Source organism: Siniperca chuatsi, linkage group LG20 (genome assembly GCF_020085105.1).
Source record: "Siniperca chuatsi isolate FFG_IHB_CAS linkage group LG20, ASM2008510v1, whole genome shotgun sequence".
Classification (NCBI taxonomy): Eukaryota; Metazoa; Chordata; class Actinopteri; order Centrarchiformes; family Sinipercidae; genus Siniperca; species Siniperca chuatsi.
Window position 1 is genome coordinate 6357408 of NC_058061.1, and position 22235 is coordinate 6379642.

At 40.7% G+C, this 22235-nt stretch overlaps 1 protein-coding gene and 1 long non-coding RNA gene across 2 annotated transcripts in view; one reads left to right on the top strand and one right to left on the bottom strand.

The window, feature by feature from the left end:
* LOC122867860 (heparan sulfate glucosamine 3-O-sulfotransferase 3A1-like) overlaps nucleotides 1–2720 on the bottom strand; it is a 31870-nt gene extending 29150 nt beyond the window's left edge. Inside the window, exon 1 of the mRNA XM_044179215.1 lies at nucleotides 1839–2720. Coding sequence (XP_044035150.1) covers nucleotides 1839–2404 — 566 coding nt within the window. The 5' untranslated portion in view covers nucleotides 2405–2720. The remainder of the gene's footprint in view (nucleotides 1–1838) is intronic.
* Nucleotides 2528–22235, top strand: part of LOC122867861 — a 39316-nt gene continuing 19608 nt past the window's right edge. The window contains exons 1-2 of the long non-coding RNA XR_006376010.1: nucleotides 2528–2655; nucleotides 9058–9160. This is a non-coding gene — a long non-coding RNA (uncharacterized LOC122867861). The remainder of the gene's footprint in view (nucleotides 2656–9057; nucleotides 9161–22235) is intronic.

Below are 22235 nucleotides of genomic sequence, written 5' to 3' on the forward strand. Positions count from 1 at the left end.
CCTCATGGATATAAAACCCCACAATGGATGAATAGGTAAACAGAAGGGTGTGAAAGAGTGATGGCGAAAAGAGAATGTTCACTCTCAGAGAGGCACAAAGAGGGAGGTGTGTGAGTGGGAGATGGGAGAGAGCCAGAGTGTTTGGGGGGAGGAGAGGGGGTGAGCGAGAAGGCTCTGGAGGGAGTTGTCGGTGAGGGAGAGTAAAAGTTTTGTCTCCAGGCTTTTAGAGGGTGCTGCGTGTAGTGTTAACTCAATCAAAAGGTGAATTATACCTCCTGAGACACTCAGGTAACCTTTCATTATGGCCCTAATCCTTCTTAATAACAGAGCTGCAATGTCGGCAATGCCCCATTAGACAGAGAACCACTGAGAGGGAGAGCCATTATTCCCCACAGGCCTGTGGAAATGTGAACACACAACACTCACTCACACACACTCGCAGTGACAGATGAAATCAATCACAAATTCGACTTGAGCGAGGACAACGCAACAAACTCCTCCATAAGGAAAGGAAGCTATTGAAGGAGAGTAAATGTGTGTTTATGTGGGATCAGAGTTTCTCTAAAGATTCACTTTTGTCAGGCAAGACTGAAACTCTATAAAAGCAATTTCAGACTGAAACGGCCTCTTTGGAATAAAGGATCGACAAGCCTGTAAACGTGTTTTTTACCTTCAAAGTTTGTTAAAAAACAAAACAAAACATACTTTTCGAAGCGATACAAAAGGTTTTATGTACTGAATTATCATTTCAGTAGAATTTACTCTTGATATCATAAAACACTGTTAAAAATCTATACTGTTGTAATTAATCTGCAGTAAAATATTCTTATTTCAACTTTTGTTAATTGAGTGTTTTGCACTTTCTTAGTCGGCACATCTAAGCATTAAGTTTGGCTTTTTAGAAAAGAAAACCCTGTTTTACTATTTAGATTAGATTATCCATTAAGGCTTTCTGTAACTTACAAGAAAAGTGTTTAAGATTTGCAGCGGGACAATTGTACATACATTATGTTAATAATAACAGCAAGTATGATTAAGGTCCTTAGTTTAATGGAACAAACAGGTTACAGAAAATAAGTTGTATCAAAACTTCTGAAAAAGTTATGTAGAAAGTGAAAATGTCTGTTTACTGAAAACAGGCTTATTACAATGTTGTTTAGTGCTAAACCTGAAATAAATAAAGTTAAATTTAATTAAAAAAATCAGTGCAGAAACATATTTGAAATTTCACAAGCAGTATAGTTATATAAAGCATTAATGCTTCAACAGAGAAAATGTAAATTGCAACTTGTTAAAATTTGAAATACTTATGATTTATCCTTGTCCTATTTCCCAGCCTAATCAAGCTGTGAACGTGATTCCACTATGGCCCTGACCAAAACAACTTAAAGGCAGTCAACCCTAAAATGTGCAACAAAATGAGCAGCCTGATAACATCTAATGAAAGCAGGCCTAATGTAGCGTAATAAATCAACAGGCTGTCCACAGTGCTTCATCCAGCAGTAATTAGGCTACTTCTCTAAAAGTTGAGATGTTAAATAAAGATTTATGGGTGATGCAGACTAATCTTTATCAATGATGTAGTAGTAGGCTAAATAAAAAGTTGGATAAACACAATCTATCATCATGGCAATTGAATGACTAATAACAATATACAGAAGTTAAGCCTAGATTTAAAAAGGACAGTAATGAATGTATTCTAATATCATTGCCTCTTACCTCAGTTTGATAGTATGAATATAAATGTATGCTTAAGATTTATGTTGGGCTAAAAAGTGTTTAAATAATGAGTTTCGGTAGGTTTTTCTTCCATACATAAATCATTTTCAAATATTCACCTGTACCACTCCAGTCCGTTCTCATAGTTTCGGTCGAAGAAGTGCGGCTCCGCACCCACGGCTCTGATGTCTGGGTGGACCCGGAGAAACTCCAGCAGAGCCCGGGTCCCTCCTTTCTTCACCCCGATGATGAGAGCCTGCGGCAGCTTCTTGCTCCCCTCCCCTAGCGGACTGAGTTTACCTGCAAACCTCGGCGACACTTTCCTGGAAGCAACTAAATCCGGAGGCGGCAACATGAGAGACTCCTCGGGCATCTCCAAAACCTGCCCCGCGCGCTCATCCGCGAGGACCCGTGAGGAGCGCCTGGCGGACCCGTAGCCCGTCAGCTCCGACCCGGCGGTCCATTCGTACACCAGTCTTTTAGTCCTCTGCGACCTCAAGTCCTCGAAGAGCACCGCAGCCCGGCTGGAGGACGCTTTGACCGGTGAGGGCGAGGTGGTGCTGCAGCGGTCGGTGAGGCAGTGCAGGAGGAAGAGAGAGCTGAGGAGGGAGCACAGCATGACCGCCGCTTTCCTGAAGATGCCTCGGGACGGGGGGTCCAGTTTACTGATGCGGCTAAAAGCCATACCGGTCCCTGGGTGGTCGGTACAGGAGCCACAGCCATGCTAGGCACACATTATTGTGTCTTCTTGCCATTAAGAAACCGAGGAGTGAGTCTGCATCCACAGTCTGCTGTGGATAACACCTCTGCCTCCTCCAAATATAAGTGCCAAATGATACCTGCTGCACACAGGTGAGAAAGCCCAAACTGACCGAAAATAGCCAAACAACAGCCCACAGGTGCTTCTGGACAGTGTACAACGACTCATGCACTCAGGTAAGAAAGTCTCTTCTATGCTTGCTCAGTGTGTAGGATGCCACCACTAGCCCCGATGTACCAGCCGCACGTGTGGAGAGTTGTAAACTTGTCTCACATGACAGGTTGCTTGACAGGCACCTCCCTGGCCAATGAGATGAAGAGAGAAGCAGACAGAAACCAATGATATTCCAGGTGGGAGGGGACGCTGACATAGAACATCTCAGCCAAATTTGAGGGAATTTAATGTTCAAAATACATTTGTAATTATCTGTGAAGTGGAAAAAATGCTGCATAGGCACACTAAAATACACACTACAATAATGTACAAAGAGACATGATACAAACAGGCAAATATGCACATTTCAATACACTTATTTAATTTATTTAATTCATTATTTAAATGGTATTCTTGAGATCAACATCTCTTTTTCAGTTAAGACCTGTGCACAATAATGAACATGTACAGTATAAGTACACTGAAATTCATACAACACACAATACATAAAATGAATGCTAAAAATCATACATGCTAAGACATGCTAAAAACCACACACACACACACACACACACCACCACCACCACTGTGTACAAACAAACAGAACAGACAGAAGCTGCTGCCATGCTGCAGGGGTAATTTTAAAGACATGTTTGTTTAGTGCATTGTGCCCAAATGTTTCCACTGTATAGCAGCATGTTTTGAGATGTCAAAAATATTTCTCGAGACCATTTCTCCGTCACTGACAGCAGCCACTTGCAGCTAAAGTCAGGCCACCAAAGAAGATGGCCTCCACCATGAACTCTTTTTTATGACACACAGAAGAACAAAAAAGTGAAATAATGATAACGGGCACATTATTTCTTTACAAGTGAACAAGAACAGAACCAAATGTTTCACATCTGCTCCTTCCTTTTGGGTATTAGCATGAGAATGTGCAGGCAGTGCCTCAATGCTGCACAGCTCACTGCTCGAGAAAGAGGATGGAGACCTCAACACTGGGCTGTATTGCCAGTGCCAGATGTCCCCCCATGTTGCCGAAACAATACAAGGGGGTGTCCTGCATTTAACAAATCACACCCCGTGTCTTTTCTCTGTCTCCCTGACACTGGAGAGATGCTCAACGCCCTCAAACCAACTGTGATGACACCCAGCACTCCCTCACAGAGGTCAAATGGCTTCACACTCCTTATGAAATACTGGTAAAATAATGATGCTTAAAAAACAGTCATGTTCTCTTTCTTTTCATGACAAATTGAATGCTGAAGTTTCTGGAATTGCTGTTTGCACACTTTATTTATTTATTCATGTATTTACACAGTTACGAAAGGGGCAATCTTCTAGCATAGTAACAACACAGAGGTTCCCAACCTGTTGGTCTGGACCCCGAAAGAGGTCACAAGATAAATCTGAGGGGTCAGACATGATTAACGTGAAAGAAAAGAATCCAAAACAAACGTCTTCCACACAAAGTGCTGTTTATTTATTCTGACTTCTCCGGTCATTCTTTTTTTTATTGAAATCGTCGATAGTTTCACGAAGTGGTAGAGGAAGTACTCAGATCCTTTCCTTAAGTAAAAGTATAAATATATAAAATATAAATACTTTATACTTTTATACTTAAGTAAAAGTATAAAAGTATAAATAAAAGTATAACTACTCCTTAAAAAGTCCTGCGTTGAAAATGTCACTTAAGTAAAAGTTTATAAGTATTATTAGCAAAATACTTTTAAAAGGTAACAGTACTCGTAATGCAGAAAAAGGCCCCTGTGAGTGTTTACTATTATTTGGTATATTATTGGATTATTATTATCGATACATTAATGTGTAAGCAGCATTTTAATGTTGTAGTTGGTTGAGGTGGAGCTACTTCTAACTACTACTACTTTATATATTGTTGGGTAGTTTAATCTTTAAGCAATGTATCATATTTCATAAAATGATCATCTGTTTTGAACAAAAATTTATAATCTGCAAAGTAGCTATAGTTGTGAAATAAATGTAGCAGAATAAAAAGTATATTAAAGGTAGTGGAGTAGAAGGATGACGAGCATAAAATGGAAATGCTTGAGTAACATACAAGTTAAATACAGTACTTGAGTAAATGTATTTAGTTACTTTCCACCACATATTTACCCCCTGAGCCCTCTCAAAATGATTTAATGAAACAATCTGAAAAGGGAAAAATCACTGCTCACGACTCATAGACATAATACATTTGTGACGAGGGGCCGATGATAAAGACCATTGATTAGTCTAATAGCACTGTTGTAATCAGTGGCGTCTGAATAGGTGCTCTAAATCTTGGGCGCCTTGTGCTATATACTCATTTTCATTCGGGTTTAATGTTTGTGCAGCGACACATACTTCCTTAAAAAAAAAAAAAAACAGCATTTAGTGTGTAATTACACACCCAGACATTGGTGCTTTTAGAAAAATGTGCAAGCAGTCTAGAAGGCATGTAAAAACGTAATTCGGCTTTCATCTTCACCGTTTATCCAAATTGCAGCACTATGGTTACACTGACGCAGCCTTTTTGGAATCTTGGATGCAGAGTTGGGTTTTAAGTTTAAAGGGAGTACAATCACAAACTGTTTATTATGCTTTGAATATAATTCTTGCATTTACTTTGCATATTGAATACATTCTCAGGGCATGCCATGGGAAAGCAAACATGATCCAAGGCGAAACCAAATAAGGAACGGCGGAATTATCTGTATCTGATTGTTGTTTCATAGAAATGTTTAAACCATACCTAGACTTGTGCATTAGCGCTCTCAAATGCACCGTCAACAGTGAGAATATAGTCATGCAGAAACTGTTTCCACTGCTGAACTTGCCAAGTAGTTAGACTGTGTGTCTCAGCCATGCACATAATCGCTAGACAGGTTTATGAACTGAGGTTTGGGAGCTGTCAGTTTGGAGGAGACATCTTTACTGCCAATATTATGGCTTTACGTTTCTCGACCTGAAATCCGTGGCGATAAAATTCTGCCTTTTTTTTTTCCGGGACAATATTTATTTTTAGCTTTGGACAACCAGCCTGTTTTAATGGCATATAAATTTAATAAGTTGCTAAAATGTATGCTGGATATTGAAATATTGTCAAAAAAGGTACAATGCTCTATGGGACGAACATGGTTAGAAACAGATGCAGCTAGTAAAAAACAAAATAAAAAATTACACATGGAAATTGTATGGATATAATTTACGACATGTTCCATGCCTGAACTAAGATCAGCGTCACAAATTTCCACACAAGCCGAGCAGCTCCTTGCCTCCAGAAATTCATCTCCTAAAACCATCTCTTTTTGAGTAAAATTGAAATGGCATCTCCCACTTAAGAGCTCAATTAGGCATGTTAGTAAGAACTTAAGAAAACTAAAAATATACAATACAATACCTACCACCCAGATGGCTATAATATAAACCCATTCTATATTCAGTAAGAGATTTTTAAAAATACATTTACATGCAACAGTTATATAGAAAAGATGATATTCCCTTCTCTGTAGTTTAGGAAATTACAGAATACATACAAATTTAAAACACTGTACTTGCATGTATGTATATGGTGTGTGAGTAATGACTCGATGTTTTACTCAAACAGGGTGTTTTTTTTCACCGTGAGAGGAAATGTACTCGTTCTATATACACAGCTGTTGGCCATTCATCGAGGTTGGGTTCTTCTGCTTCATTGGCAGGCCGCGCGCTGAACAGGAAGGGTTCTCTATTGAGCAGGGAAACCCAAATAAATTGTGCTCTTAATCAGATTAATGCTCATCTGAAGTGGGCTGTTTCTCTAAATAGTCTCAAATTGTCAACATACAACCAATTTGAATTAAGCACACAAGCAATTACACTCCATTCATCAATGCTTTATCTTGAGATTTTTGTTTGCTGATGTTTGCCACAAGCAGAGGAGGAGAAGATGGCACATAATTAGGGGTTTTCTGTCTTTTTTTTTTAAATGGGAGGGCGTTATGAGTTAGCTTATATATAGTTTATACATGTTCTAATATTTTCAAGGGAAAGCTATTACCTTGAAATACAGTTTTATATTGTCCTACAAAATCTGATGCTATTGGTTATGCTTCAAAATAAAAGCATAATTAATTTATGGGTACATGGAGGCGAATAAATTCAAGAATAAACATCCTTCTTTTTTGTGTGATGCCAAAGCCTCTGCTGTTGTATATGAAATGAGTCTCACGGCAGCTTGTGTGTGGTGTGTTACATTTTGTGTCACATTCCTTCCTCCAAGAGGCAGCAGGATGCAGCTGATTATGAGAGAGGCAGGCGGGGTGGGGAGGGAGGCGCTGTTTGAGCTAGAAGGTGGTGTGGCTGTATGTCCATCTCTATAGGCCAGTAATCAGTTTTAAAGTTGGTGTGGATACAAAAAGGTCAATGGCACATATGGCCGGCTATGTTGTATCGCCAGCCATATGTAATCTCCAGATGCACTTGGCACTAGGAAAATTATGTCATGGTAACTTTGAGTCAAGCTAATTATATGAAACAACCTTTAAATGCTCCACATGGGAGCTAAAATCTTAAGTATTCCTATATAACATGAAATATTAATGACTAAATAAGCAACAACCAAGTTAAAGTTCAGAGAAAAAACATCCTGAGGTGTGATTTCTGTAGAGTTTAACTCTCAAAAACTTAGCTAATCTGCTTCATTAGGACTGTGTAGGTGTGGCAGTGGCCTCACAACTAAGCACCCCAACATATATAATCACATTTTTTCATCAGACTGAGCACTGTCACAAATACAGAAATCTCTCATGTAAAAATCACCAAAACTGTTCAGTGTTCATGAAGGACCCCATCACTCAGAGTATTTAGACAATATGTTTTTGGGGGTCTTTACCACTTTTTATTCAACATTTTCATACTGAAGGTATTAATAAACCTCAGTATAGCCCTGTAGAACCAGGCTGCAGGAAGACATGATAGCATCATTACACAACGAGTCACAAAGTCCAGGAACAAATGTGCACCATGTTGACCTTTTGACCCTGCTTCATGCCTGGGACAAGGCCAGAACGTGGAGATGGTTTTGGGTGATATGGGATTGATATTGGCATCGAAATGACCAGCACAGATGATGTGTCACATGTGAGCCAATTAGAGCCCCGTTGGACAGCGGCTTGCTGTGTTCATTAAAAAGCAATATGTGGAAGCCTGATCTGCCATTTCCTGCAGATAAGTATCTGCTCATACATCCAAAGAAGACAGTTAGGCTGCGGGTTGTTTTAGCCACCACAGAGCAGGGTAATCACAAAGCATAGATCCTCCAACTGTGAGTTCAAATTAACCATGTTGCTAACTGAGCCTGAAATTGTGTGGGACTGAGGGTTAGGGCCTGCAATCTGCCCAGGATATCTTCATGCTGTTTGCTGTCGTAATGCGATGATGGAGCCCAAGCAGAATCGATTAACGCAATCATTTGTTGAATCAGGTGTTTTTCTGCCTGGCTGCAATAACGGAATGACGTTTCTGTGGTGCTTGTGTTCCACTGGATAGCCTTGGCCTGATGTAGTACACTACATGCAGAGCAGCAACAGTCTTTATTTTGGCAAATGACATGTTTCATTTCAAATAACTGACACAATACAGTATCACAGACCATATGGAACTTATATTAGCTATAGCTGCATGTGTGATGTTGTGGTTTTAAGGCATGTTGCACAACCACAACTGGGATTTAAATCACTTCTTTGATGATATCATAGCAATCAGACCCATTTAAAGCAACTTTTCAGAGTGTGATGTTGCACAGTTAGTACACCTCACACACCAGCAATATCATGTTGTCCCTCACACCTGTTTTCTTTGAAAGCAATATCAATCCCTGGAAAGACACCTCAAACCTCTGTCTATAAATGAGCTCTGTGTGGTCTTCAGCCCACATTGAGGTGTGAGTCAGCCCTGGCTTCTACATTGATGGACATGTGAGAGTCGGAACGTCGTCCAAGACAAACAAAAGTCCCTCAGTTTATGTGATTATGGTGCATAGTTAGAATAATTCTCAGTGAAAGCAAAGCTGAGGATGAAGGGGGCAGCTGCTGTCAGAGTTGGGAAACCTCACGGCGTGCAGCATGATGTATGGAGAGAGGCTGTTTTTGGAGATCTTAACCGACCCTCCTTCCCATTAATGAACTCCCTAAAGGGTATATGAGCAGAGATGCAGCGATAGAAAAGACTGTGGTGCTGGATATGGTGGATATTGCCTTACCTCTGGAGAGGGCTCCATTGCTAATGACAAATGGATGGTTGAAGTGACTGGAAAGAGATTGATTTCCTTACATTTTACCCCACAGGCATTCCTTCTTTTCCTGGACCATCTATGAGGTGTGCCGCGATATTAACTCAAACCTTTTATGGCTGTCAGATTTAAGACATTTTTTTGTTCTCAGGTGCACCCATGCTGGAAACCACACACTCTGAAAACACCTGAGATTGGTCCTTTCCGTCAAAGAGGTCATGAGAACTGGGATAACAGGCAGAGAGAGCGTGTCTGTGAGTATGTTTGGGGAGATGTTTAAAGGGATCGTGTTACATCTGATGTCACCACCAGACATCCTGAGGGGCATGAGGAAGACTAATACACCATGCAATTTGTTAGCAGTGCTGATAACTGCAATTAACAGGCGACAAAGTAATTCCCAGGGTCTAAAATCTATTAAAAAGTTTTATTGTAATGATTAAAACAAAAGCTGGAAGGAAACTATTTGATCATTATAAATGGTAAATGGCTGCATTATGCCACATTAGATCTGATTACATAAGTTTAGGGAGGTAAGTAGTCTAAATATTTCATATAATCACAAAATCCCATTTTAAATTACATTGCTGAACAGGGCTGAGTAGGAAATTATGTCCTGAGGTGATTTTTCTCTGTCAATTGGACAATAAACTTGCCATCTCTCAGTGCTGATAAGGCTGCTTTTTCATCCTTCATGTGTAGGGGAGGAGCTAACCTCTCACCCCATCATGGCAATATTTACATCAGAGAAGATCTCTCCTGTTCACATGGAACATATGTAATGAAGACTATTTGTTAATGTCAGCGCTTGCCCGGTGGTGCCTCTTGAAATAATCTGAGCCCTCAGCCATTTACCGACTTCTTTTTTGTTTTTTCAGACGTCTAATTAAATTTCTGCCTTGTATGACTCGTTAATAAAAGCTGAAGTGTGGATACCTTGTTAGCGGCGGCACATTATCGAAAGGCAGTGACAAGGTTGTGTTTGCATGTGGCTGCCACTGTGTGTCTTTTTTTAACCTTTTTGCAGTCACTGCTTCAAAATGATTGTTTTGGCTTGAAAAATATAGCAATTGTTGCCTGTCAGAGTACTATTAAAGTATTTCAGCATAAAGTAGCTCCTAACATATCAGGCCTTTAGTTATGTTGGATATGAAAACTCTATAATTGCTCCCTTTTAAGAAGACGTAATTTCACCATGCATCAGGACTACTGATTCACCTAAAAACAGGTCTGAGGTAAAGGTTCGATACAGTATTTTAAGTGTGGTGCCAATTAGCTACCTCAGACTTCAGTTGCATGTTGGAACAAGAGACTCAGGAAGCCACTTGACGCAGCATTGTCATTTACATTCCTGCAGACGTCCTGTTTTCAAAATTCACAAGAAATTATATATTTGCATACTTACACATACAACTACAGACCCCAAAAGATCTTCAAATAGAGCTGCTGAAGACAAGACATATAATCCACTGTGTGTTAAGAAGACATCACCAAGATCAGAACATCATTCACCTAGAAAAGTCTCCTACATTCAAAAGCAAGTGCTAATATGAATGATCATTTTAATTTAAAACTCAGTTCATGATAAAATTCATAATGAGTCTTTTAAATCTTTGTTAAAGAGGCATACTTTAGGGATTTAATACTACAATTACAAAGTTGGCGGGCTCACAAGAGACAGTTAAATGGTGAAAATGGAAACAGCAGAGGTGAGCTATCCTGACTTTTAGTCCCAAGTATGGGTCAAGCTCCAAAAAACTTTCAAACTGACAAACCCAGGTTGTAACAGGTGCATTTTTAGTCTCCCAACCGAAGCTGAGATAACCCTGATGTCATTATATTGACTTGACAAAGCTCCTCCAGAGCCACAGAAGACATTATACAACTGTTGCTGAGTTCCCCATTAAAACCTGGAACACAAGATGCATCATCCTTCACAGTAAACAAGTTTTGAAATCCAACAAGAATCCCATTTAAGGGAAGGGTCAATGGACAGCTGACGCCATATTTCATGCAACAACAAGTTGCTTGTAGCAAAGTAACAATAAACAAGACAGCAGCCAGTTTAAAACAGGTTAAAGATGACAGAATTATGTATAAATGTTTCCTTATTGCTCTTAATGCTACTAATGTTTGAAGACGCCTGTGGCCAATGTGCAAACTTCAAATGCACTAATCAATCAAAGCTGTATATTCCATCTGTATTTGAATCTCTTTTCTCTTTTAGGTTGGGCCAGCACAGCCTTCAGCTGTGGAACTGTGTCTTAAATGTCTATCTTTACAACAAAGTCACTTAAAGTTAATCACTGCAGTGTAAGTAAAGCCATCAAAGCCATAAATGTTGCTCAACTGTTAGAATTGTAACTACCCCAGGCCTTGCTGAAGTCAGGTGGACCCTTCACTGGATGAAACTGCTAAAGCTATTAAGGGATGAGAGTCCCTGTGCTGCAGAACATTAACTGAGATCCATCAGCACCAGTGAGGATGCAGACAAATAGTGTACACACAGACAGACACATATATACAGCCACATATGCTGGGAAACTGACACACACAGACATATTTATACACAGCTATACACATGGAGACACCCACACACGCCGATCGCAGAGCCGAGACAGATGTGACTGCTCTGACAATCAAAACAGAACCACATCTGGGCTAACAGTTAGGTATGTGGATGTTTCCCAGGAGTGTTCCCCTCTATACCACAAATGTATTGCTCTCTCCACCCACACAGACTAAAGACGCAGCACCAATGTGTTGTGTATGTATGTGTGTACTGTAGGTGCCATGCTTTATCAATTCTCAACCTGGTCAAAGTGTTAAACTCCATACACATACCTAACCACAAAGCTGTAAGTCTGACCGACAAAGGAGAGATCCCTTCTCACTCTGATGAGCTGCCAAAGGCGGGGAAATGAGAATAAAACATGGTGTGATAACACAACCTTTCATATCACTTTTACCACTTGTAGGATGACAGAGGGTGATAAAATGAAAGTTTGGCCAAGGTTGCGTCAACTCCCCTTCACACATAATGAGGATGGGGAATGCAGATGCATGAGAGGATTCAGTCCTATTTCTTTGAAAGGCTTATTATTGGGCTGATTTAGACTCTTAGCACCTAGAAACAAGGAGTGAAATGGATATTAAGGATATTTTAGGTATTTCTCTTTTCCGATTAGCCTTACCACATCAGCTGGCACTGAGGAATCCAACAAACACAGACCGCGAGTTGTTTCCCCCGCTCTTTTTAATTGATACCCTAGAACTGCGAGGAGTAAAAGTCTATTTTACATAGAGAATGAAAAAAAGCTATCATTTAATGGGAAAGAAATCCAGGGTTGCCGAGCTTCCTGCTGCTGCAACTGCACTGAACATTGCCTCTGCCCCCCCACCACAATGTCAGTGCAACCTCATTTCGATGTACAGATAGGAGAGACAGGGCCAACACTTCTGCCGCCACAATTTGACACAACTAATTTAGAACTGGTCTTTTCTGGAAGCCTGGAATACATTACCTTGCCAGAACATAATAATAATGGAGAAGCATCAATCAAACAGGCCCTGTGCATACATTGTGTAATAAAGCTTATCTCTGGGTGACACAGTCTGTCTGACTCAGCCTGCCAGCCAGAACGAAACTATATGCGAGCTCTGCCATCAGGCGCTGGTTAACACTGCATAAATATGCAGTTTAAGAGTCAATGACATTTTAATAAGGTAAAGCTGACAGCTTACGGCTCGCACACAAACACCCAGTTGTTTCCAAAGTCCCAGAATCAAAAAATAGACAAGCAGGGAGTCCATGTCTACACAGAGCCACGCTGTGAGAAAGAATGTTGTTTCTTTGAATATGTATACCCCCCTCAGCTGTCATCACACACACACCTCCAAATTGTCAGACATTGGTGTGTACCCTCCGCTCCCCCCATTAAATGTTTCTAAAAAATTTTCCAGGCTTTAACTGGATTCAGCTGCTTGTGAACTGCTTTGGCTCTCATCTCCACTTTCCATATTATTTAGAAGGGGGCCTTTTTGTTGATGTATGGTGCTGAGCTTGTTTTGCTGACTGTTCTCACCGGCACCTCTCAAAGTCCTCATTGTGTTCAGACGGAGGCAATGTGATGTCATGGCTCCCTAACACCTGGGAAATCCTAGAGTCTATGTCAGAGTCTGTTTGGATGAGGCTTTTCATAAGGGTCTTGTATGCCCGGTGCATTTGGTATGGCTTAGTGTTTGTTAGCCATGATTAATGGCGGCAATGGGTGGGCATACAGATTTTAGAGGAAGACAAGGCTGTCCGATTTGTCAGCTGTGTTCATTAATAACACCAAAGGTTGAGCTAATATAATTTCTACATTTACATAAACTGATTGTCACAACAAAACTGAAATTAGTCTCGAAATGCCCCTGAAATATGTTTTATTCACAATTGTTTGACTCTTCTGTGAAATATCCCACAAATGACTGAACTATTTATGTATTTATCTCATAAAGACCCAGATAGTGTGCCTTGGTTTACACTCCACCTTGTCAATCAAATGTAATGTCTGCTGTCATTGCTTCACAGTTGCAGACAGCCACCCATTTCACAACAGAGGTCAACAGACAGGGCTATGATGGCTCCAGATGGGCTGGAAAAACATCAGCCTCACAAACACACACACACACACACACACACACACACACAGACACACACACACATTTTTCCATTCTTTAAGCAACGGCAATTATTTCTGTTGACTCTTTAGGGCGTTTTGTATCAACTGAGATCTCACTGCAGTTGGCGGTGTCACTCTTTTAGTCCCCTCGTCTTAGGAAAGAATGCCCTTCAACGTCAGTAATCCAAAAACTGCAACACATGTGCTGTAGCCTTTATTCTGTATTTGGATCCTCATTAGTTCCTGTTGTAGAGGGAACTAATAACATTTTTGGTAGCCTCTATTTACCCGCTGGCACCTAATGCATCACATTTAGCATAGCCTATCACCACTTGACACCCGGCCTACAGAGGAATGTGGAGATGGATACAGGCAGAATGAGGGCTAATGGGGATGATCCTCTGAATGTGGACTGCCACTCATTGTCACTGTGGTTTGGGCATTCTTAGCATTAGAAAGATCAGTGTGAGGACATGGCTCATTGGATTCCAAACGTTTGTAGTCCTGCTTCCTCCCTTTGTAATGGCTGAACTCAGAGTGAGCTCAGAGTAATGTCAACATAATAGATCTTAGCTGTTTCTTGATGCGAGTCTATGTGTCTATATGTTTTTACTCTACTTAATGCAGCTTCAGAGGCTACAAATCAACAAGGAAAGAGTGAGACAGTCATAACTTAAACATTGTTATGGAGAGACTTTGAACTCGTCTAGACATATCATTGGTTAGTCAACAGTCGTTCTTCTATGTATGCTCGTGTTTTCTGTCCTCCACATTTTAAATGCAGGCTTGCTGATATCTCATTAGGTGACAGCCAGTCCGGTGATAAGCTGCAGTCAGACAGGATGAATCCCTGTCTCGTCTGCAGGCCTTAGACACCACACCCAGTCCGAGCCTGGGACGCACACGCACGCACACAAGCAAATGTGAATCTCTGCTCATGAGCATATGTACACGGTACATAAATGTACACACATACAAAGACACACACACACAACATCCTCAGCTGTCACAGTCTTCACAGCTGATTTACCACCTTGCCTTTGAAAACGCGGGCTGCCATATACTTACTGAGCAGGGCAAAGGAAGGGTAGGCTTTTTTTTTAGTATAGTCGTGTATCACCTCTGATTGTAAAAATAACTTTTAACCATGCTGGTGATGCTATAACATTTAATTACTTCATGCTATATTCTCCTGTGAGGGTGTACTGCTTGTACTGTTTACTACACTGCTGTTGAAGACATATGACATATTTTTGACATATGAAGCCATTCTGACTATATTTTGCAGTTTGAAATTGTGCCAGGAGAAGATGCTTTTAGCTTTGATAATAATTTGTTTTGAACTCATTCACTAAAGTTGCAACAGAGACAGGAAAACACAATATTTTGCCTCACATACAGTAGTTGTGGAATTGCTTTGTAATGTTAAATGGCCCCGAGTATTTTTTGTTAACTTCTTTGTTAAATTAGCCTTTTTTAGCCACGGTCAGTCCATCACTCTGGCCTCTAGAACCACCATGAGGTTGACATTTGTGGTTTGAAAAGTGTCTCAACAACTATTGGATGAATAGCTATGATATTTGCTACAAACTGTGCATACATTGTGTTGAACTTGAATAACTTTGGTGATCCCCCGATTCTTCACCTACCGCCATCATCAGGTAAAAAATTGATCGTGTTTCATTTGGTTTATCCCCCATTGGACTTCTTTTTAACTTGGTGACTAAAATGTTATTATTACCAGTAGAAATAATGGCCAAAACTATGAAAATAAGACTCAGGTCGTAATAAACTGTAAATGTAATTAACATGCTCGACATTTCTCATGCACAGTATGTTTGGTTTCAAAAACACTAAATCATTATAACTATGTGGAGCACAAACTGCCGACATTTTAATAGTTTAATAGTTATATATAATAGAATCAGTGGCCCTTTCTTACACCACATGATAAAAGAAGCATGTTGGGGGATGGACATCTTCGAAGGCAAAGGACGTGTTTTAGTGCACATTCGTTTGTTATGATTAAGATAGGCTATGTACACTATGGATATATTTTCTTTTTAGCTGAGGTTTACATTATGCCCTCGCTATAAAACAGTTTATATTACCCTTAAATCAATCTTTATTACTTGCAAGAGTGTGCAATGGTTCAGGCAGATGGAACATCTCCAAATGCTGCAATATAGCAACTTCTAGGGATGTCAGTTCTCCCTAAACAAACCTGAAGGCTTTCCACTGGGGCCGCCTTGTGTCATGCACAGCTCTAACTCATCAATGTCAACCCAAAATGCCTCTCCTCTCCTCTCCTTTTGAGAACCTAATTACAAGTTGTGTATTAGGACATAACTTTGATCCAGACACATATTCCGTTCCACACCAGTGTACTGAGCCAACTAATCCCTGATATGCCAAATGAGTACCTGCTTTGCTAACCTTTGATCTGTTGGGGTTAGGACACGCACTGGTCCAATTACATTCAGGCTTTTATGAGAGGGCAACAACGTGCTCTTTCAAAACCACCGGGATTTAAGCTTTTTTTATTACAAAGTGAGGCTTGTTTCTCAGACAGAACCCTAAAGTATTAAGGATTAGGCGTAAGGGGGGAAAATTGAGTTGGCCAGTTTTTATTAATGTACAGCCACATTTTGGCATGTTACATGGTTTAATTCTAACCCCTGGCCCTTGAGGACCCTAAAAACCCACCACAGCCACTCCTAGGATTTCAGCCACGCTGTTTGAGGTTAATGATTTCTTGGCAAAAGAGAACAGTTTTGACTGTGAAATTAAGTTGTTAGAATAATGGAATTATGCATTGTGTTGTAGAATAATTGAGATTATGCTTTGGTCAGCTCAAAGATCATTTTGAGGTTTGAGGTTTAGCATTTCTGGTGATGTGAGGAGTCTAGCATTTCAAAATATGTTACTAGCAATAGCATGCAAATACAACCTAGAATACAAAATGCTATATATATATATAGCATTTTGTATTCTAGGACTTGTGCATATATATATATATATATGCACAAGTCCGTGCCATACACACCTCCATGTCTTTGTGTTTTCCTGCAGAAGCAAGCAGCAACAGTTTCAGACCGCTGGTTAGGAGCCCCATGGGAACACTGAGCTGTAATGGACAGAAAACTGATGAAACCTCCATTCCCTGACAGCCCAGTGTTGAGGAGGGTGGGTGGGTGTGTGTGTGCAGCAAGTGTATGGATAACTGTTCACTGGGATCTTATAGTCAGACTGGGAAGTACTGATTCTAATAAGAGACCTCTCCATCATCTTTGTTCACCATTTCAAGCCACCCCTGCTTAACTGGTCACATTGGCAGAGATTAAAAAAGAAGCTGAGAAGATCCAAAAGACCAATTTCATTTCAAAACTCAATCCACCAGAGCGTGGGATTTGCATAGCTAATTAGGGGCTGTCGCACCCTTCTTTCTCCCCTCCTCTCCTTCTCTTTTCCTCCTCTGAGCTTGGCTTTGTACTGACAGCAAAAGAAGGCTGAGCCCCATGCAAAGACCTCTGAACCGAGCTTATCTGGCTAAATGAAACACCATGTTTCTAATGTAAACTATTTTGTAGCACATCACCCGGCCTCAGTGTCAGCTCAGGCTGCCTCTGGTGTTTTTCTTCCGCTATACTGTAAGTGTGGAGACTTTAGGACTTATGGCTGGCCTACTTTTACTTTTACAGCAAAGGGAGATTGTTGTCCTTTATGGCTTTGTTTAGTTTGTGTACTGCTATTCTGCTATCGTGTTGAATAGTGTAAAGATTAGTGGTGTACAGTAGATTAGTGTATTTTGCCCTCCATCTGGCTACAAAGGGTGATTAGGAGACATCAGAGACTTTCCGTTGTATTTAATACAGCAGAGAGTCTTTCTCACCCTCAGAGAGACGTGTGTTCTTTTTCAAACTTGTAGAGACCATTTTTCTTTGCTCTCTCTTGCTATTTCCCTTTTTCCTCTCTTTCTTTGTCTCTGCCTCAATCACTCATTCTGTCTCCTCCTCCTCTCCTCCCATATCTCAGAGCCTGTATGTATTGGAGAGGGGTTTTAAAACACAAAGAGTCACTGGAGGCCGGTTAAAATCAGCATACGCGATGAAATGCATTGTTCTTTCTCAATGACTGAGGAATAACGAGGGAAGAGTAAGGCATGATAGAGAAATGGACACAGAAAGTGATGGGGAAGGGTGGGGAGAAAACCACAGTAATATGCAACCATGTGTAATACTGAGAAGTCAAATGGGTATCACTCCATATAAGGCATTTTTTTCTGCAAAGCTTTACACCTAATTACCCCTAAGTGCTATTTGGAACGGATGTGAGGCAGGGGTCTCATAATCATAATAGAAATAATAACAGTCTGATGCATATGTAAATGATCAGAGGGAAGAATGATATTTTGGACTGAGTGGAAATGGATAATGAGGGTTCAGGAGTTCAGCAGGAGCATTAGAAAATAAAAATGTCTGTGTGCTTATACTGCAACTGCCATTCCAGATGAGCAATGGCTTTCCTATTGATTTTCAATATTGTATTCTTGTCTAATGACATTTTAATGATTCTAGGATTAGATGAAGATAAATATTTACCTTAATCTATTTCTTCATGTTAACAGAAATCAGACACAAATTCCTAAGAATTGCGGGGCCTGAGTGTCTCCATCAAGGTAATCACCCATAATGAATGTAAGTAAGAGCTGCTTTAAGGTACTTCACTTTAAGTCTTTTAGAGCAGGTTTGTTGTCTCCGTGTCCGCCCCCCTTCTCGTTCTCCTATTCATTTTCAGTTTCAACCTCTCCAATGCCTGGACTCCCCTCTGAATCTCTTGTGTCGCTGAGAGACTTTGCACTGTGTGTTTTCTTAATCATGTGCAAATTAGCCTCTCGTCGCAGATAAAATCCTCAAATCCCTTTGGCTTCTATCGCCCCATCCAGCCGCGAACAGGGCTTGAGTGAGTGCCGCTGGAAAACTCTGCCTCACCATCATCATTTATTTTCACTACGTAAGAGGAAAATATGCACTGTTTGTGTTTGTGGATGTGTTAAAGACCCACAACGTTTGGGTTGTAAACCCTCTTCTCTAGGCTGTTAATTCCAAGTTCAACATCACTTCTTGTAGCCGACTGTGTGTCTGTTTTGCTACATGTGTATGTATTCTGCAGCTGAGTTTGTACAGTGGCTGCAAGCTGCCATACTGGTTTCTGTGTGGGCCTCCCCTTTCTCTGTCGCACACATCAGGACTGCTGGTTGTTTCATGGTAAGGCAGATCGTCTGAAATAAATCACAGGCGGTTTTAATCAGAGTGAAGCAGCACAGGCCAGGCCTATAAATGATGGGCCAAACTTAGTTTAACTTCCTCCTCTCCTCTCCCTTCTTCTCCATCTGTCTCCATTCTTTTGCCTGCTCACTCTCTTTTAACAAGCCCTTTATCTTCCCCGCTTTCCCACCATCACTTTGCCTCCTCCTCCGTTACTATCTTACTTTCTCTCACTCACTATCTCTCTGTGTCCTTGACTGCTGGGCTCCTCCTGTAAACAAGTCAGGGAATCACATTTTGGCATTCCTGAAACAACTCTGGATTTGATTTTACAACCCAATTAAAGTTGAGTAGTAAATCAGTAGACCAAGGAACCCTTCTTCATTCTTTTTTCTTGTTCTCAGTGGGCATCTCTGACAAAATTTAGGAGTCCCTTGAGCCACAAACAAATATGTGAACAGGTCCACTTTAACAGAAATAAGGCAGAGAACAGGAGAAGTCTGATGAGCCTGTTTACAGAGCAGAGACGCCGCTGTGGGTGTCCTATCTTAGTGAGGAATGCCAACACACATGCACATATTCAGACACACACACTCACTCACAAACTCAGTCATGCAATCAGTCTATCGCACTGCAGCTACTGTCTCTCTTCCTTTATATACATCTCACACACAAACACACACACACACAAACTGGCAGACCTGACTATATGTATGGTTAACCTGTCACTAAAACGGAGGCATTGGATTCTTCAGAAAAAAATCAATAGTGGAATATTCTCTACTCCACCAGTGTCCCATTAATCTGCAGGTAGATTAAAATGTCACACAGAGTAGCGGATGGGAGCCGCGGCAGAGCTGTTTTTCATGCAGCTCTATGGCCCAGACAGTAATTGCATGTGCTAATCAATCAAAGGGATGTGCGCGATTGTCATATTTCATTACAAAGACAACAGGTTACGACAGCCTGTCAGCTTTGCTGGAGAAATGTGTGTTAATGACTTATCAATAACTGGCTGCGGTTGCTGTGACGTGCAGTGATTTGAATGAGAGATGATGTAAATGAAAAAATGAATCCACAAATTACAATTCTAGGCTATTTACCTTTCACTAAAATATATTCAAAAGGAAACCAGATACAATGAAGTAGCTAGAAACCAAACTCTCTACTGATTAACTTATCTTCTGACTCATTGTTAAAGATCTTCTGGCTAAGTGAGATACTTGCTGAACACATTTGTAAACTGTTTGCACTATAGTCTGATTGGAAAGCTCAGCAGACAGGGAAACCATCAGGGGAATTCTCAGTGTGGTTTTAGATGAGCTGAATAAACGAATGTGATTCTGCTCATTACACCAGTAGCTCTCCTTCTGAAGAAAGATAACACGCAGCCACACACACAGTCAAAGCCATATTAATATGCTCATACTGAAACACCCATATGCAAATAGTATTTTTGGCATATAAGCTTGATGCTGCTAAGTGATAAATGTAGCAAGCACCTTACAAAGACTGAATGACAAAGTTAATTTGGCCCCAGCAGACACGTCAGACAGATGAAGTTCCATATTACTGCCACTACCTCACAAAGGCACCATTATACTGTTTTGAGACGTCGTTCATCCGCGGAGCTGCTTTACATGAAGGCTTCAAGCTCCTTTATTAACTCTGTGGAACTCCTGCTGTAAAGTTGGAGGCGTTACAGAGAGAGGTATGAGACTAATCAACTCCTTTTGCCAAACAACTGCCACAGCACTTTGACAAATAAAGTACACAGCCTTGAAAAGTCCACAGGCGGAATTTGTGCTGTATCTATGTTAATGCTTTGTTTGGGCCGAACAGCAGAGGGAAAAATTAGAAATGGCAATTAGTGAAATAGAATGAGCACATATGGTCTGCCATGCATCACGGTTTTGGTACTCCTGCTGAAAATTACCTCAAATACTAAATGATGTGTCTCACTATATAGCGTATGTGTTGCGTGTTAAAAAAGGAATCCCCCTGCCAAGGTCAGTTTTACATGTCATTATGTCATGCTTCTCAGCTAGCTACGGTGCCTTTAGCATTAGCCCAGGCTGACTGTCCTCCTCAGGCCACACTTTGGATAAGACAGAGAGGGAGTGGAGTGGATAAAACAACCAGGGTCAAAAGACCAGAGGTACCAGAGACTCTCATGATTACACAGGTATCTCAACAATGTGCTGCTTTGTCTCCAGTGAAGGAGACCGATATGAATGTGAAGTCAAAATAAGGTCACTTCTTTGGCATGAATTAAATGATGGATGTCAATCAAAGGGAACTGATTCCAAAACTGTCAGGCACCAAAATCTACACTGTTGAACACCCAGTCATAGCACATTTTGTATGCTTTGCAAATCCAGTGTTGTCAAACACCCATAAGACACTCAATTTATCACGTTTGATGTGTTTTTTCAGCTGTGGCCTTCAGAATATTTCCACAAAGTAAACTTTAGGTGGAGAGAAATCCCACCTGTGAGAGTGAGAGTGTGACCATTAACAGTGAAGGCTTGACTTTTAAAGGTTTTACACTTTGTGATTAACTCCATTGCAGCTGTGTAAAGCCGTGAGCACCAACAATGATCTTTTTGCAGGAGATGACCAGAAGCCATATATTTGCACTCAAGATTTCTAAAGGTTGCACCATTGTGCAACAACCGTTGTAAACTGTTGTAAATATTGTATTGAGCTTCTTTTCATCTGCACATTTCCCTTTCCTGTTGCCTTTGACGAATTCCTTACCAATCTACTGGAAGGCACTTGTCAGATATGAGCCGGACATTTCTGAAGCTGGATAAAATTAACACAAAGAGCAGATCATTGAGGCCACATTAGCACTGGAATCTGTCATCACAGGCAAAGCAGTGTATTGAGAAAAATGCAATGTTTTGGAACTGATTCACATGTACAAATCAAACATGGCTGCACCTACCTCTGACTGTTTCATTGATATAAGAGATCAGATATAAGTCATCTCTGTCATGTAAAGATGTGAAATGTGCCTGCGCATTATTGTACAGTAAATACTATTTGTCAATGGAAGAAGAAGTGCAATGCCATAATTAGTCTTTATTAGCCATACTGTTGGCATAGCTCTATGGACGGCAATGCTGGTCCGTCGGTCGGTCCACCACTTTGATCCAGACTGAAATATCACAACAACTATTGGAAGGATTGCTATGAAATTGTGTACATACATCCATGGTTCCCAGAGAATGAATCCCATTGACTTTGGTGATGCCCTGACTTCTCTTTTAGTGCTTCCATGAGGTTCACATTTGTGAGTGAAATGTCTCGACAACTATCGGATGGATTGCCATGAAATTTGGTACAGTCATGTTCCCCTCAGGATGTCAAATTGTAATTCCTAAACTTTT